Source organism: Xyrauchen texanus, chromosome 32 (genome assembly GCF_025860055.1).
Source record: "Xyrauchen texanus isolate HMW12.3.18 chromosome 32, RBS_HiC_50CHRs, whole genome shotgun sequence".
Classification (NCBI taxonomy): domain Eukaryota; kingdom Metazoa; phylum Chordata; class Actinopteri; order Cypriniformes; family Catostomidae; genus Xyrauchen; species Xyrauchen texanus.
In genome coordinates this window covers 24445331-24460622 of record NC_068307.1, presented here as the reverse complement: position 1 = coordinate 24460622, position 15292 = coordinate 24445331, and the positions used below count along the sequence as shown (strand labels likewise).

The window sequence follows — 15292 nt, the reverse complement described above, 5'->3', positions numbered from 1 at the left end:
AACCGTTCAAAAGGATTTATTAACAATAAAAATTAGCAGTCAATGGGTTGAGGAATATAGAAAATTCCAAAACCAGCTGCAGCAGCGGGAAGTGATCGCCAATAGCACGCGCATCGTAGTTGCACAAGGGACAATCCGTGAAATGTGTGTTTATAGGATGAGTATATGCATTGTGGAAATCAGGAACAGATTCATAGAATTCTCCTTTAAAGCTAGTGATATGCAGAACAACGCCCTGCAGAGATGAGCGAACTTAACTCCCGACATGCAGGCAGAGACAATGTATACTCCGTGGAAGAACAGCTGAAGGCAACCACACACCCGACACGTGGGAAACCAAAGATACACGAGACAAGACCAACTAGGCAGAGAGTGTGAGGTTAGAACACGACAGGCTTGAGAAGGGAGTGAATTAGAGGAGAACAGGTGTAGCTCGGCAAGCTAAACAGTGGCATGACCAGCGTTGCCCCGGAAACAATAAATGTTCTCATGGAAATGCCGATTATGCATGCCGGCAAGACATGAGGGAGAGACAATGACAAAACATACAAAACAAACTGATATACTCGCCAGAGCCGTGACAGTTTTTGATAAATTCAAAAGAACATTTTCATCAAAAGAGAAAAATTATTACTAAAATTAAAAACTGTGAAAATGTGAGACAAAATGTTAAATGTGCTGCCATTGGCATGATATGATGAGATAACAGTCCCTTCTGATGCAATGGTAGATGCAGATATAACAATCGAGCAATCAAAATGAACAAAATGCACATCCCTAAATCACACACATTTGTACGTATCATACGGAACAAACAATCATCCATGACAAAAGTCCATGTAAACACAGAGGTGTTCATTTCTATATTGTACATAATCCAATGTACTACAAGTTTGAGCTAAATGTAAAGTTCATCCGATCTTGAAGGAATGGATTGGAAAATGGAGGTTGATTGAGGGAATGGGGGTTGTTTACTTGGGCTGTTTTATGCAAACAGGCATTTTCATCTTTATAACGAAAAAGCCTGCTACTGAAAAAATGAATAAATAAATACAAATCTAAGCATAAGAGCACTGCATCCTGTCAGATTGCAATCCTAATCCTAATCTTCAATGTGTCAATTTTTTTTAGGAAGATTAAAGAAAAGTCTATGCACCAAACACTTCAAAATGCCAACTATGACACAATATGACTGTCAACATGACAACTTAATAACATTTATCATAAATAGTTACAGGATGCAAATGTGCACTATAACCTCATGTAGAATGCCTGTTTGCATCAAACAGAAAATGCATAGCATTGATAGAACCACAGACATTGATGCTTTAAAATACCTCCTGTTTAGTATCAACAGCCAGACCTGCATCCTCCTTTAGCCAGGAAAGGGTTAAATGGAGAAGATAGATCAGAAAGCTGTGAATTGTGTCTTGGAAAAGTTAAATAATCAGAAATGTATTAGAGAGAGAGTTAGAGGCAGATATGACAGCAGTGTGGAGGAGCTGAACAGTGTACATTTATGTGAAGAGTGATACTACATTCTATTTAGATGCTAAAATCAGAAGAAAGACTGGGATGTTTCAGCAATGGCTAATTCAAAATGTTATTGGTGTGGAGAGGCACAGGGCAGTGTGTCATTGCAATTTATAGTGGACTACAGTACTTAAAGCTAGTCTTAAAGCTATTACCATTAAACTCTATGATCAGTTTTCTAGGGCAGAGTGCAATAATCAGTCTTTTCTTTAATAACTATGGAATGATATTCCGGACATTATTCAAAAGGAATTGCAAATTGTATTTGCAATTGCGTTTTCAATTTGTGGACGCATAAAATGTGACATAATCCAAAAGCAGTTGCAAATCGCGCACTACGGTTTGCATTTTCGTTTAAGCGAACGCACAGTGACTGCCAAATTTCAAATGGAAAAAGTGTTTCCCATATCTTACGAGTTTTGGCCCTGTCATATTTAAATAGCAATTTCAATTACCACGTCTGCTTTTTCACTTTCTCAGCGTCGCGTATGTAGCCAGCCAAAACTCAAATGGAATACTAATTCCCTTAGTATTTCCATTTCCGATGCCTTACACAGAAACCTGTCAATCAGGGTCAAGGGTGGGATTATGCTATGGGGCGTGTTTGTCTTGGGAAGTGACATCACTCACAGTCTATCAGGATCAATAATTAGCACTGCACTTTATTCATCTATAATCTCACATATTCTCCTCAATATACTACTTCATAGATATATATATATTTCATATACTCCTACTTATTGTATTGTATATTGTGTGTATTGTTTACTGTACATTGTATATAATTATTGTGTTGTGTAAGTATGTGTACATTTGATTTGTAAATTGTTTTGTGTAAGTATGTTGTTTACTGTAATTGGTATATGTCTCGTCACTGTCATGACTGCTATGTTGCTCGGAACTGCACACAAGAATTTCACCTACTGTTGCACTTGAGTACATGGTAGTGTGACAATAAAGTGATTTGATTTGATTTGATTTGATAAACCGGCATCTGTTCAGGGCATCACCTCTTGACCGTCGACTGTGAGTGACGTCACTTCCCAAGACAAACACGCCCCATAGCATAATCCCACCCTTGACCCTGATTGACAGGTTTCTGTGTAAGGCATCGGAAATGGAAATACTAAGGGAATTAGTATTCCATTTGAGTATTAGAAAATCAGTTATTTTGGATTCTTATAATAAAGGTGGCTTAAATTTCATTGATTTTGATTCTCTTAACAATACCTTGAAAATTAATTGGCTTAAACGTTTCCTTCACAATCAATCTTCTATTTGGAGTATAATTCCAAGATATATTTTTTCTCAATTAGGAGGTATACATTTGCTTTTAATGTGCAATTATTCAATTAGTAAACTTCCTGTCAAACTTTCCAATTATCATCAGCAGATGCTTATGGCTTGGAAACTTACAAGCATAATTTCTCGCCACACAATTTTTTAATTTGGAACAACTGTAATATTCTTCATAAGAGGAAATCTTTATTTCTTGAAAACTGGTTCAATAATGGGGTGATATTAGTAAACCAGCTATTTGATAGTGAAGGTAATTTATTTAATTATTCCGATTTTGTTTCAGGATACCAATTCCCAGTATCTAGTAAAGAATTTAATATAGTTTTCAAGGCCATCTCTTTGGAAATCTGTATGCTGTTTAGAAACAATAATAGTGCTACAGTGACTTCTGTTTCTCCCCTAGCCCTGAATCTACTGTGGTTGGTTCTATTTGTTTTTCAATACATAAATCCAATTATAAAATTAGGTCATTATTTTTGGACCCTGTTACTTCAATTCCTTCCTCCATTTCTTATTGGAATAACCTTTTGATGATATTAAATGGTCATATGTTTGGTCACTTCCTCAGAAATTCTTTCTAACTAATAAAGTTAAAGAAATATCCTATAAAATTATTCATAGATTTTATCCAGTTAAATACTTTTTAAAGAAATTTAAAAATGATACTTCCTGCTCTTTTTGTGAAGCCTCCTCTGAAACTGTTGATCATTTGTTTTGGGAATGTCTTTTTACTCGGTCTTTCTGGAACAATATTGATGCTCTGATTGTCCAAAAGGTTTTATGTAACTTTTCTTTATCATATAGACACATTCTTTTTGGATTTTATGTTAAAGACAAGAATCTAATTAATGCATGTTTTTGTATAAACCTTCTTTTATATATTGGAAAGTTTCATATCCATAAATGTAAATATATGAAAAGTAAACCCCACTTTAGCTTTTTCAAAGAAGAATTGAAGATGTATTTAAATACAATTTCAACTTCTGTTAACAAGAAAGCAATGAAAACATCCAGAATTAGTGCCATGTTTAATATTCTCTCTTAATGTTTTTTTCTTTTGTGCCCTCTTCTTCTTTTTTTTTCTTTCTTCTCTTACTCTCTTTTCTTTTTAGACTATTGTTGAATATATTTACATTTCTTTCACATTTCCTCTCTTAATGTATTCTGAACCATAATTTCTCTTTTGTTTTGAAAGATTGTTTATATTTCTTGTATGTATCGTCTTGTTCTGTTTGTTAATATTGCAATAAAAAAAAAAAAAAAAAAAAAAAATAGTATTCCATTTGAGTGTTGGCTGGCTACATACGCGACGCTGAGAAAGTGAAAAAGCAGACGTGGTAATTGAAATTGCTATTTAAATATGACAGGGCCAAAACTCGTAAGATATGGGAAACACAGTTGCAAACGGACTTTTCTTTCCATTTGAAATTTGGCAGTCACTGTGCGTTCGCTTAAACGAAAATGCAAACCGTAATGCGCGATTTGCAATTGCGTTTGGATTATGTCACATTTTATGCGTCCACAAATTGAAAAAGCAATTGCAAATACAATTTGCAATTCCTTTTGAATAATGTCCGGAATATCATTCCATAAATAACACTGTGTAGTTTCAATGCAAATAAAACATGACTGAATTATAGAATTAAAGATTTTGTTATTTATTTATTTATTTTTACATGGAAAACTACTAATAGAAAATATAAAAGAACATTTATTTTGGCCATTTTGGCCCCAAAACGTATTTGGACAAATATTTGTCTTGGCATTATATAACAAAATATCAAACCACTTGGCATTGATTTGTAATAAATTTAGCATAAATACACTTCTTAAACAAAACAATTAATAAAAATAGGTTTAAATTAGGGTTAAAATGATCAAACAATAAGCATTGTCCAAAATGAAAAGTATTTGAAGACCAGTTGCAATAAAATATGAAGACCCATTGCAATCATGTGGAATTGTTAAGGAACATTTAAGAAAAGAAGATGCCATTAAATGTGTTGATTTCATATGAAGGACTACTGCAGTGGTTCTCAAACACCCAACCCACCCTTTGGCATGCTCCACAGCGCAAACGGCACAAAGCATGTAGCAGTGTCAGTTGTGTTCTCGTTGTGCGTATGTAAACAAAGATGTCTCATGCAAGCCAGTTTCAAATTAATGATGAATTAACATTAATATTTCGGCCGGTCCCTCACACAACACTTTCAATACACGAAAGAACCAATGTGCGCAATTTCTTCACCTCTGCCTTTTCTCGTGACTTGTTTAAACTTTCGGCAGGGACCACAGCGTGAACTGCACACAGCATGTAACAGTGTCAGGTCCACTCTTAGCTGCGCTCATTTAAACAAAGATGTCTCGTATGGGATCAAAATCCTGTCAAAAGCATTGCGTTCATGGATCCAAAAATAATAAGCATGAATCAAAACGATAAGCATTAATCCAAAAATAATAAGCGCAGATAAAAAAAAAAGGAATTAGTGCAAAAATAAATTACAAGTGCAGATGAAAATTATTAGCACAGATAAAAAAAATTACAAGCATGAATAAAAAATAAACACATTTAAAATGTGCTACAAAAAAATAAAAAAATGTGAATTGCAAACTAAATCTTCTTTTCCTTAGTTATAGTACTGTTTGTTGTGCTCTCTGACAATTTTGCTCATAAATAAAAAAAATATATATTTTTCTTTGCTTTTGTTTCCATGTTCTGTGCTTGGGTTTCCAAAACTTGTGAACAGAGTTTCATGTAAATCAGGGGGGCGTTTTGTGTCCCTATTAGTCCACTAGTTCTTGATCGAAAGCTTCTCCTCTAGCCAATCATTCGAAGAAGGGTGTAGATATCACTCCAATGCAACTCCGACAGCTTCTGCTCAATATTATATTATCTGTGGATACGCTCGTCTTTTTTGAGTATTTTCTGCCAGCTCTAGGAAACAATGTGTTGTCCGAGTAGGCCATTTTCATAGTCTGTTAACACATGTATCGAGTCAGCTGAATGTAGTTAGAATTTTACTTTAGGCATTATTTAAGACTTCCTTGTTTGTAGGTTATTTGCTGCATATCTAAAAAATAAATAAAAAACAAGGCCGAGTTGGTGTGGATGTTTGATTCATGTTTTTACTTGCTGTACCAATGTAGTCGCCAGTTCAGAACCCAACTTGATCCGACATTGCTTTAATTTTTCTGTTGTATTTTTTGCAGCATATTTGAAATCTGTTTATATATAAATCAGCTTGTTATTTTTTTTGTCTGCACTTATTTTTTGATTCACACTTATAATTTTGATTCACGCTTATTATGTTTGGATCCGCAATACTTTTGAAGGGATTTTGATCCCATAGTGCCAGTTTCAAATAGGGGAAACGACAAATTAATCAAATGGCTTAAGAAGAATTGATATATAAGGCACAAGAGTTAAGGACAACTTATATTGTGCTTTTGGAACTTGGACAGCCTATCACCATCCTCTCATCCCTGACACGTGGTACCTATAACTTTTCTCAGCGTTGGCCAGGATGGGCCAATCACAGTCGCTTATTATTACTGGAAGTTTACTGGAGATTAAAAATGCTTTTATAGATACTACTGAGGCAGATAAACATTCACAGGTAATTATTATTATTATTTGAATAACAGTGTAAATGTCTCCATTTAGAGAAAAACATTCTGCTTTGGTTTGCAATGTGTTCATGCCCAGGGGTTGCTCCTGCAACAGTATCACTTTTTATTTTTTTATATTTTCTTCTGTTTTTGTATGATTTGAAAGTGTATAGTATAATTAAACTGTTTTATGTATTTATATATTATTAAAGGATACACAAAATAACAAAACATTGTTAATCCCCATCCACTAATTGGCTCTATAAATCTACTCTCTCCTCTCCACTAATAATAGCTGGTGTGTGGTGAGCGCACTGATGTACTATGGCTGCTGTTGCATCATCCAGGTGGATGCTGCACACGTGTGGTGGTTGAGGAGAGTCCCCTGTTCACTGTGTAAAGCGCTTTGAGTGTAGTGTCAGAAAAGCGCTATATAAATGTAGTGTTCATTCATTCGTTTATTCATTCATTGTTGGCATTGTGACAAATGTTCATTCAATCAGATTATTTTTCAGTGCAGTGTAACTTTTCATTAAGTTTTCATATTATTTTTAAATAAAATGTTTTCACGTGAAATGAAGATGAAAGAAAATGCTGTTAATCTTGTACATTTTGATTACTTTCTATTGTTGTTTTTTTTCTTTTTCGGAAAGCATGGGCGTGAACGTTTTGTTGTTTCAAAATGGGGCGAGTGCAAATACATTTGAGAACCACTGGACTACTGTATTACCTTAATTTCTTTTTTCCTGGTAGGGGTCGTGACCATCTCCTCGCTCTTGCTCTGGTCTTGATCCTGGTCCTGATCCTGGTCTTGATCCAGACTGAGGTCAGGTTCAGCTTCATCTCCAGACAGACACAGTGGCTGCTCGCTCTCACTCTTCTGCGACAGGCCGTCATGGATCTCACCCAGCGTTGAGATCGGTCTTGAGAATTCTGCTGGACACAGAACCAAAGCCTTTTAATGGACAGTAATGGATATCACTACCACTTTTATGCTGGTGAGACAATCAATAGAAAAACATCTTACACTGCAAAAAAAAAAAGATGTATTTGTCGTTTTCTCATTTAAATATTGAAATATCCTTAATGAACCCATGAAATAACTTGACCTGTTTTCTTCCTAGTTTTAACATTGGGGGAAATTGAGACATATTGAAGGGTCAAACTATTTTTATTTTTTTTTTCAAAGAAAGCATTTTATTGGACATTCATTTTGTGAGTGCAAGATGTGCCATCAATAATTTTGATAGTTTATTCAGGGAGAGGATGTGTATGCTGTACCGATAAAAGATAATTTCATCAATTTTTAAGAATAATGTAACAACAACAAAATCTAACAGACATATGGAATAAATGCTATAAAACTTTTGGTTCCATGGGGTCTTTAAAATATGATAAATTAAAAGTCAACATGAAATGAAAACTGAGCTTATTTCATAGTAACAACAGTACAGTAATTCGTAGAAATACATTTTCTGAATTTCTTTTTTTCAGACATTCTTTGTCTTATTGTATATGATTCACCAGTGAATGTAAAAAAAATTAAAATAATATTTTACCAAAATGCAATAACTTGCTCAACCTTTCAAACAACTTTACTTTACAGTCCCTCCCATATATTCTGCAATGTTATGTCTATGTTTCATGATCCAATCAATTCCTGCTCTACACAAGATTACCAAAAGGTATTAAGATTTATTTTCAGAGAATGAATCCTAAATATCTTGAAAAAATATTTGAGTCAAATAAAACATATGCTTAATTCAGGAAATTCGAACAAAAGAATCAATACAAAAATATATAATATTATATTGTGTGATTAATAAGCTTGTACGATCATATATATACGATCAAACTAATTGCATTTTTTAAATATTTATAGAGAACAACATGGTGCAGAAACAAGAGTCTAGAGCTCTAACAGAGACAGGTGAGACAGCTTACAACATTATTTCATTAATATCTCTCAGGGTGTAGGAAATTTTTTTTGCATGCCTATCCATGAATAAAAGCACTTACAGCCCCTTTTAGCCTTAATAATTCTCTGCAACTACAAAACTATGAAAACACGCAAAATTATTGACAGGTCAGCGTCAGAGATCGTGGCCCATGGACACATATTTGCTTGCTGTTTACAGAGTCTAGAGCTGTCACAGGGACTGGTGAGATATCTCAGGACATTTATTTCATGAATATCTTTCAGGGAGATGGAAAATATTTTGTACACTTTTCCATAAAAAAAAAATCACTTACAGCACCTTTAAATGCTTCGTTACGGGAGCTGTCTGGCCAAAGGTGCTGATCACTTTGGCCAGCATGAGAATAATGTGGGAATACTAACAAACATGGAACTTGTTTCTAACCTTGTCGAGGTGCAAAAACTTAGTAACTATTACATAATTTAATTAAAGAAATAATTATAGTAAATTTCAGATGTATTGATACTTAATTATAGAGATTTAGATAAAGTGACACAATAAATGCATGTAATGTGAATGCACATGATGCAGAATCATAAGGTGCTCTCAAGTAGACTAAAGTTTTGTTATTTTTGGCTGGAAACTGAACAAATGCACACAGTGATCTACTCATGATCTACTCATAGACCTATCACCATTTTAATATATCATCTGGTTAGAGTTCAAGGCACTGTGTACTTGTAGTCTGTAACAAGGCTGACATGGAAAAGGAGGAGGCGGGAATAGGCTAAAATATCAAAATAATAGTTAAGTGAAAACTTAAACAAAAAGACACAGAACACAAACGCACACACTGCAGCTGCATGTGGCTCTCTCCCGAAGTCACGGGCCAGCCCCGCTCTCCTCCTTGTCTTACTGCAATTACGCAACATACACTTTGTTACTGCCTTATAAAAAGACTATAGGTGAGCCAATATGAACCAGCCATTGGAGGAAGTTGAGGAGGATGAAGACAAAGAGAGAGAGAGAGAGAGAGAGAGAGAGAGAGAGGTCTCCTCTGTTAACAATATTTGAATTATTTATTTAGGCCTATATATTTAATTTTTAAACTGCAGGGTCACACTACTCATGTATGTCTTCTTAAATAATGTTTATTAAGAACACATTATCTTTCTATTGCCATTACAAACATAATTATCAAAGAAGGCTAATATAAAGATGCACTCTATTATGTGTCATGCAAATTTAGACCTATTACTTCAGATGTGTAGACTGCGGAGATTGCCTATATTGATTTCATAAAGATTTTTTCAACCCTTTTTTTATCCCCTGAAATATTTAGAAATGCCTTTCCAATGATCTAATTATATTAAAACAATTCATTAAAAGTCCCATTGTCTTTGATAAACTGTGAAAGACGTGAGAAAGATACGTTTAAGTCGCATTTAATGGACTTAAGAGCGGTTCAAAATTCTCGTTAATTTACGAATGTTTTTACGAACTACTTGCTTTTGGGAAACGTGCTTTAGAGATTAAGTACAACTAAAGATCGATTAACGTTCTACTTAGTGCTTCAGAAACCCCAGCCCTTAAAGGCGCTGGTAAGCTATTCTAGCTGTTCTACTTCCACAAGACTGAGCCGTTGAATTTGCAATGCCCCCTCTTTCCAAACCCCCACACTCCAAAGATAACAAATTAGCTTTATTGAGACCGACATCATGGAGAAATGATTGTTTAAAACAACAGCAACAAAATAGCACCCTCAACTGACATACTCTGAGAATTAGCAAAATTATTGACAGGTGACAAGTGCCATGGACACATTTTTGCTTGCTGTTTATGAAGTCTACAGCTGTGACAGAGAGTGGTGAGATATCTCAGGACACTTATTTAATTAATATTGTAGGATTATCTACAAAAAAAGATCAGAGAGATCACCCACCGAGCCATTAGAGAGTCATAAAACTCATTCATGGTGCCTAAACTGCTATTAAGACCATCTCTGCAAAGAGGCCCCTGGTGCAGGGGTCACAAGCAATAAAAGACAGAGAACACACACTCCCTGGAATTCCCAAGACAGTCTCAGAACATACTCTATTTTGTCCTCCGATATAAACCAATTTGCTACACTTTGACTCCTCAGATCATGAGACTTCGTGATTAGTATCCTGCAAACAGCCACTAAAAAGGAATCCATGAGCCCAGTACTTGTGATTTAACCATATAAAATTTACACCATACCTAACCTTGCTAGATAATTCTGAAAATTGCTATGACCTGATGACTATACCCGATGTACCTTTTAAAATATGTGCAGTGATTGGTAATCACTTCTGACTAACAAATCGATGATTATAATCTTTAATCTTGTATGGTAACTTCAAGGTTCAACTAGATATTATACCCCGTCTATCAGGTTTCTCATAACATGAAATGTATTATCCATGTTGTAAAAATAATGATTTAACTAGCATGATTTTCAACCAGCGATACTGATGTTTTGTTACTTACCATATAATATTCATGAAAGAATGTCATATTTAGTAGGTAAATGCTTGCTTGTTTACATAGAGAATGTTGATGACAACGAATGGCATGTCTCTTGTATCATTGTCAAGATATAAATGTTCATGATTAAACATGCACTATTTTTGAGCAGGAGTTTGTAAGAATCCTCCACAAAGGATCATAAATCAACTTTTGAAAAGGGCAGCCCAGTCGACCATGTGACTCCGGAAAGTAACTTCTGATTGGCTCAGGACACCTTTGGCGTGCGGCAAATTTTAATTCAAAACTTGCCTACCCAAGGAAGAATTTTCTCTATTCTGCCTCTTATCTTGATCTTCCTCTTCTGCTGAACTTCGCTCTTGCAAAGCTCTATTTGGAAGCGTCTCTTGCTGCTTCCCGATCCTCCATGTCATATAGAGTTCAAGGAAAACTTGGGACACCAAAAGTCCTGAGGAAGCCTCTCACTCTCTGCTCTATGGTTTACACACCCAATGGGAGTCGCAAGTCCTCCTTGCAGAAGGCCTTGCTTCATCCAGAGAATAACTATCCTCGGTCATAACAGAGTCCAAGCAACACAAGAAACGCAATGCAACAAAACGCAAGGAAACACGTTTTCATCCAGACAATAACTATCTGCGGTCATAACAGAGTCCAAGCAACACAAGAAACGCAATGCAACGAAACGCAAGGAAACGCAGTGACACGCAAGTACATCTCCAGACTTTTGCTCAAAGTGCTGGTGTATTAGTTGAATACTTTGGGTAATCTGATTGTAAATCGTTTTAGACTCAAAGAAGTATAAATGGTTCTTAAGGCAATGTCTACAGACGCTAAAGTCTAAAGTTCATTTTCTCTGTATTGATAATTTATTTCACATTCTGTCACTTTACTCACCAACCTGTTTCATGTTGTACTGTATGTGTTAGATTAGTTTTATGTTTAGAATAGCAATAAAGTTTGTCTGTATTCAAAGGTAATTTGACTGTGGTATATTTTGATAAAGAATCTCATCCCTGTTTATAAAATGTTTCACTTCAAAGCTGTACCTAAATATGTGTAATATTATTTTCAATAAGCCATGAGAATAATATTACTCCAATTAGTGAATTAATCATAATTCCCTTATTAAAGCTAATTCCTTACAATAGAAATTGTGAGCGGATACAACGAGACGTTGTATTACGACAATAATGGTGGAGAAGTTTATTCAGACAAATAATCTAGTTATTTGTCATTAATCTAATTTATAATGGTTGTTTAACGCGACTTTTTCTAATATAAATTTCCTTACATAATAATGTAGAATAAGGACATTTTAATTTAATTCCTAGCTCACACATACAGTTCCTACATATACTGGCGGAGATACGTGGGCACATTAATCTGTACCGTGTTCATTTACATCAACCAAATTTCCTACAATATCGTGCATATTTCGAACATATTGTGCATACCTTTCCATGAAAAAAAATCACTATCAGCACCTTTAACTCTATTTCTATTCTGTAATCCATTTGGATATTGTTTTCACTTGTTTTAAGCACAAACCTATCAAAATGTATTACTTTATTTCTTGTTTTTACAGCAATTTTGCGGTGCACTATAGAGTCAACAGGGCACTGTACAAAGTTGAAAGGCCAATAGAAGTACAAAGCTACATAAGCTACAAACAGCAGCAATGCTATTACCTAGACAGGCAAGGCAAGTTTATTTAAATAGCAAATTTCACACACAATGGCAATTCAAAGTGCTTTACATAAAAAGAATACAGAAAATACAAGATAAATTCATTTAAAAACAATTAAGAACAATAAATAATACAATTTAATACAATTAAATTAAGAAGTAAAAATTATTAAAAATGAAAAAAACAAAATTTAAAAATGTAAATAATACAGAAATAAAATGATGCAGTACCATCAGTAAATGGAGCTGTCATGTCACGTTTCTCCAAGGACTCTTATTTTGAAGTTTTGTATCTTCTTCTTATGTCTGTCTTTCTATTCATTGCCCTAATAGTATTCCATGTGTTCCTTGTCTCCTTGTTAGCTATAGTGTATATAAATCCTCATTGCTTGTTCTAGTGTTGGTTCTTTTTTGTTTGAAGAGTGTTGGTTGCCAGCATACTGCTGTTGAGTTTTTGTTACCATCTTTGTGTTTATCTCCTTTATTGTATACTCTTCTATTGTTCAAATTAAAGTTCTGCATTTTGATCCTCACTCTCGTCTCTTCACCACACAAACCCTGATAGGAGTGCAGTGCTCAGTTATTAAATGCACAGCTAAACAGGTTTGTTTTTAGTCTGGATTTGAATGTGGCTACTGTTGGCGCACTCCTGACTTCATCCGGAAGCTGGTGCCAGCTGCTGGTGGCATAATAGCTAAACGCTGTCTCACCTTGTTTTGAGTGAATCCTTGGAATTTCTTAGTGTCTTGATCTAAATGATCTGAGAGGTCGGTTAGGTTTATATTCAATTAGGATATCTGCAATGTATTTAGGTCCTAGGCAATTGAGTGATTACAAACAAGTAATAGTACTTTAAAATCAATTCTAAATGTAACTGGAAGCCAATATAAATACATGAGGACTGGAACATTATGCTCAGATTTTTTGATTCGAGTAAGAACGCTTGCAGCAGCATTTTGATTGAGCTGCAGCTGTCTAATTGTCTTTTTGGGAAGGTCGGTGTGAACTCCATTGCAGTACTGCTACCCTACTGCTGATGGACGCATGAACACATTTCTCTTAGTCTTGACTGGATTCAAAACATCTAATTCTTGCTATATTTTTTAGATTATTTTAGGCTTATTTAGTTATTGATTTGATGTGACTAGTAAAACTAGGGTCTGACTCCAAAATGACACCAAGATTCCTTACTTGATTTTTTTGTCTTTAGCCCCTTGGAGTCAAAGTATGTGTTCACCTTGGGAATTTTGCCTCTGTTGACAAATACAGTGACCTCTGTCTTGTTTAACTGAAAGAGGTTTTGGCACATCCAACTGTTAATTTCATCAATGCACTGGCACAGAGTGTCATTGGGGCTGAAGTCATACCTAAAGTGACATCTGTTTCATACAAGTTAATGATTAAGTTAACAATTTTATTATTAAACATGGAAATATGCTTATAATTTAACTTGTAACTTGCATTGTAAATTATAGAAACTACATAGAAAAAAAACACTTTTAATGAGTTCTAAAATATTAATGACGAAGAGAGAGCAGTTGGTTTTTAGGGCCTTTAAAGTTTAATGAGTCTATCTCTGAATTTCACTTTAGGGATGATACTCAAATTGACCATTTCAGATTTAGCATAATGCCTGTAACCACATTGCTGGCTGAAAACAACCCTGCTGTGAACTGAAAGAACAGCAAAGAGTTTGCAAGCTTTAAAAAGACAAAAAGCAACAAAAATTAGCTTGACCACGAACAACCCTGACACTGTGAAATGCAAAGAAGAAGACAATGAAAATGTTCCAACCTCCATCTAGACTCCGAGAAAGGAGATATCTCTTGCTAGTGGAGCGCTCAAACTGGGGAGCAGGGCGGTCGATGAGAGCACTAGCCTGTCGTGTCTGGGCCTGGGTCCTCCCACTGTATCTGAACTTTGAGCCCATTACTAGAAAGCCTTTTGGGGGAGGTTCTGGAGACACAAGCCTAAAACAGATCAATGTAAGAAAATAGTATGTTTAAGTTTATTTATTTTACCTCAATAAAAAATATGCACCAAGAATAAGAATAAGAATGTAACCCCCTCTAATCTGGGAAGTGTTTTTTTTTTTTTTTACTGAAAGAAAGAAAATAATGAAACACGTATATTGATATATTTTCTGAAATGGTGCTTTTCCATTCAAAACTTGCTGCCATGGTACCAGGGTGTTCTGATTACTTGCCAGGGTGTTGTTATGCAGTGGATGATTGCTTACTGGCTCAAGTCAAAAGAGCACACCCTTACATCTCTATTGACACAATTTTCACTGAAATGGTGCTCTGCTCAGTCAATGCTCAGGCATCAGGTGTGTTGACAGAGCTTGTGCAGTTTGGTGCCCTTGAGATTTGTTTCTCTCTAGCGCATAACTTACATTTTATTGTTATTTTCTATATTTTATAATGTATAATTGTTATGACCAATCGCAAAATCATTTTGATTAAACAGTGTTGTTTGATTAACATTGGTTTTAGACATAAAATATTGGTTTAAATGTAGCTGTAATTGAAATCATACAATTTTCAGTACAGTACAGTATAATACAATAAATAATATTTTAGAAGAACATTATCTCAAGTAATTTCAACTCATTTTTATTTGTATAGCGCCTTTCACAACACTTATCGTTTCAAAGCAGCTTTAGCGAATATCAGGCATTAACAGATTAAACTGTAATGTCTATAATGTCTATGAGTCATCATTGTGTAGTTTGATCA

General features: G+C 34.8%; 1 protein-coding gene across 2 annotated transcripts in view; it reads right to left on the bottom strand.

The window, feature by feature from the left end:
- Positions 1-15292, bottom strand: part of LOC127625693 (band 4.1-like protein 3) — a 218949-nt gene that overhangs the window by 38906 nt on the left and 164751 nt on the right. For both annotated transcript variants that reach the window (XM_052101039.1, XM_052101040.1), the window contains exons 11-12: positions 14349-14524; positions 7172-7374 (exon numbers count right to left, since the gene is read on the bottom strand). In XM_052101039.1, the coding sequence (XP_051956999.1) occupies positions 7172-7374; positions 14349-14524 (379 nt within the window). The remainder of the gene's footprint in view (positions 1-7171; positions 7375-14348; positions 14525-15292) is intronic.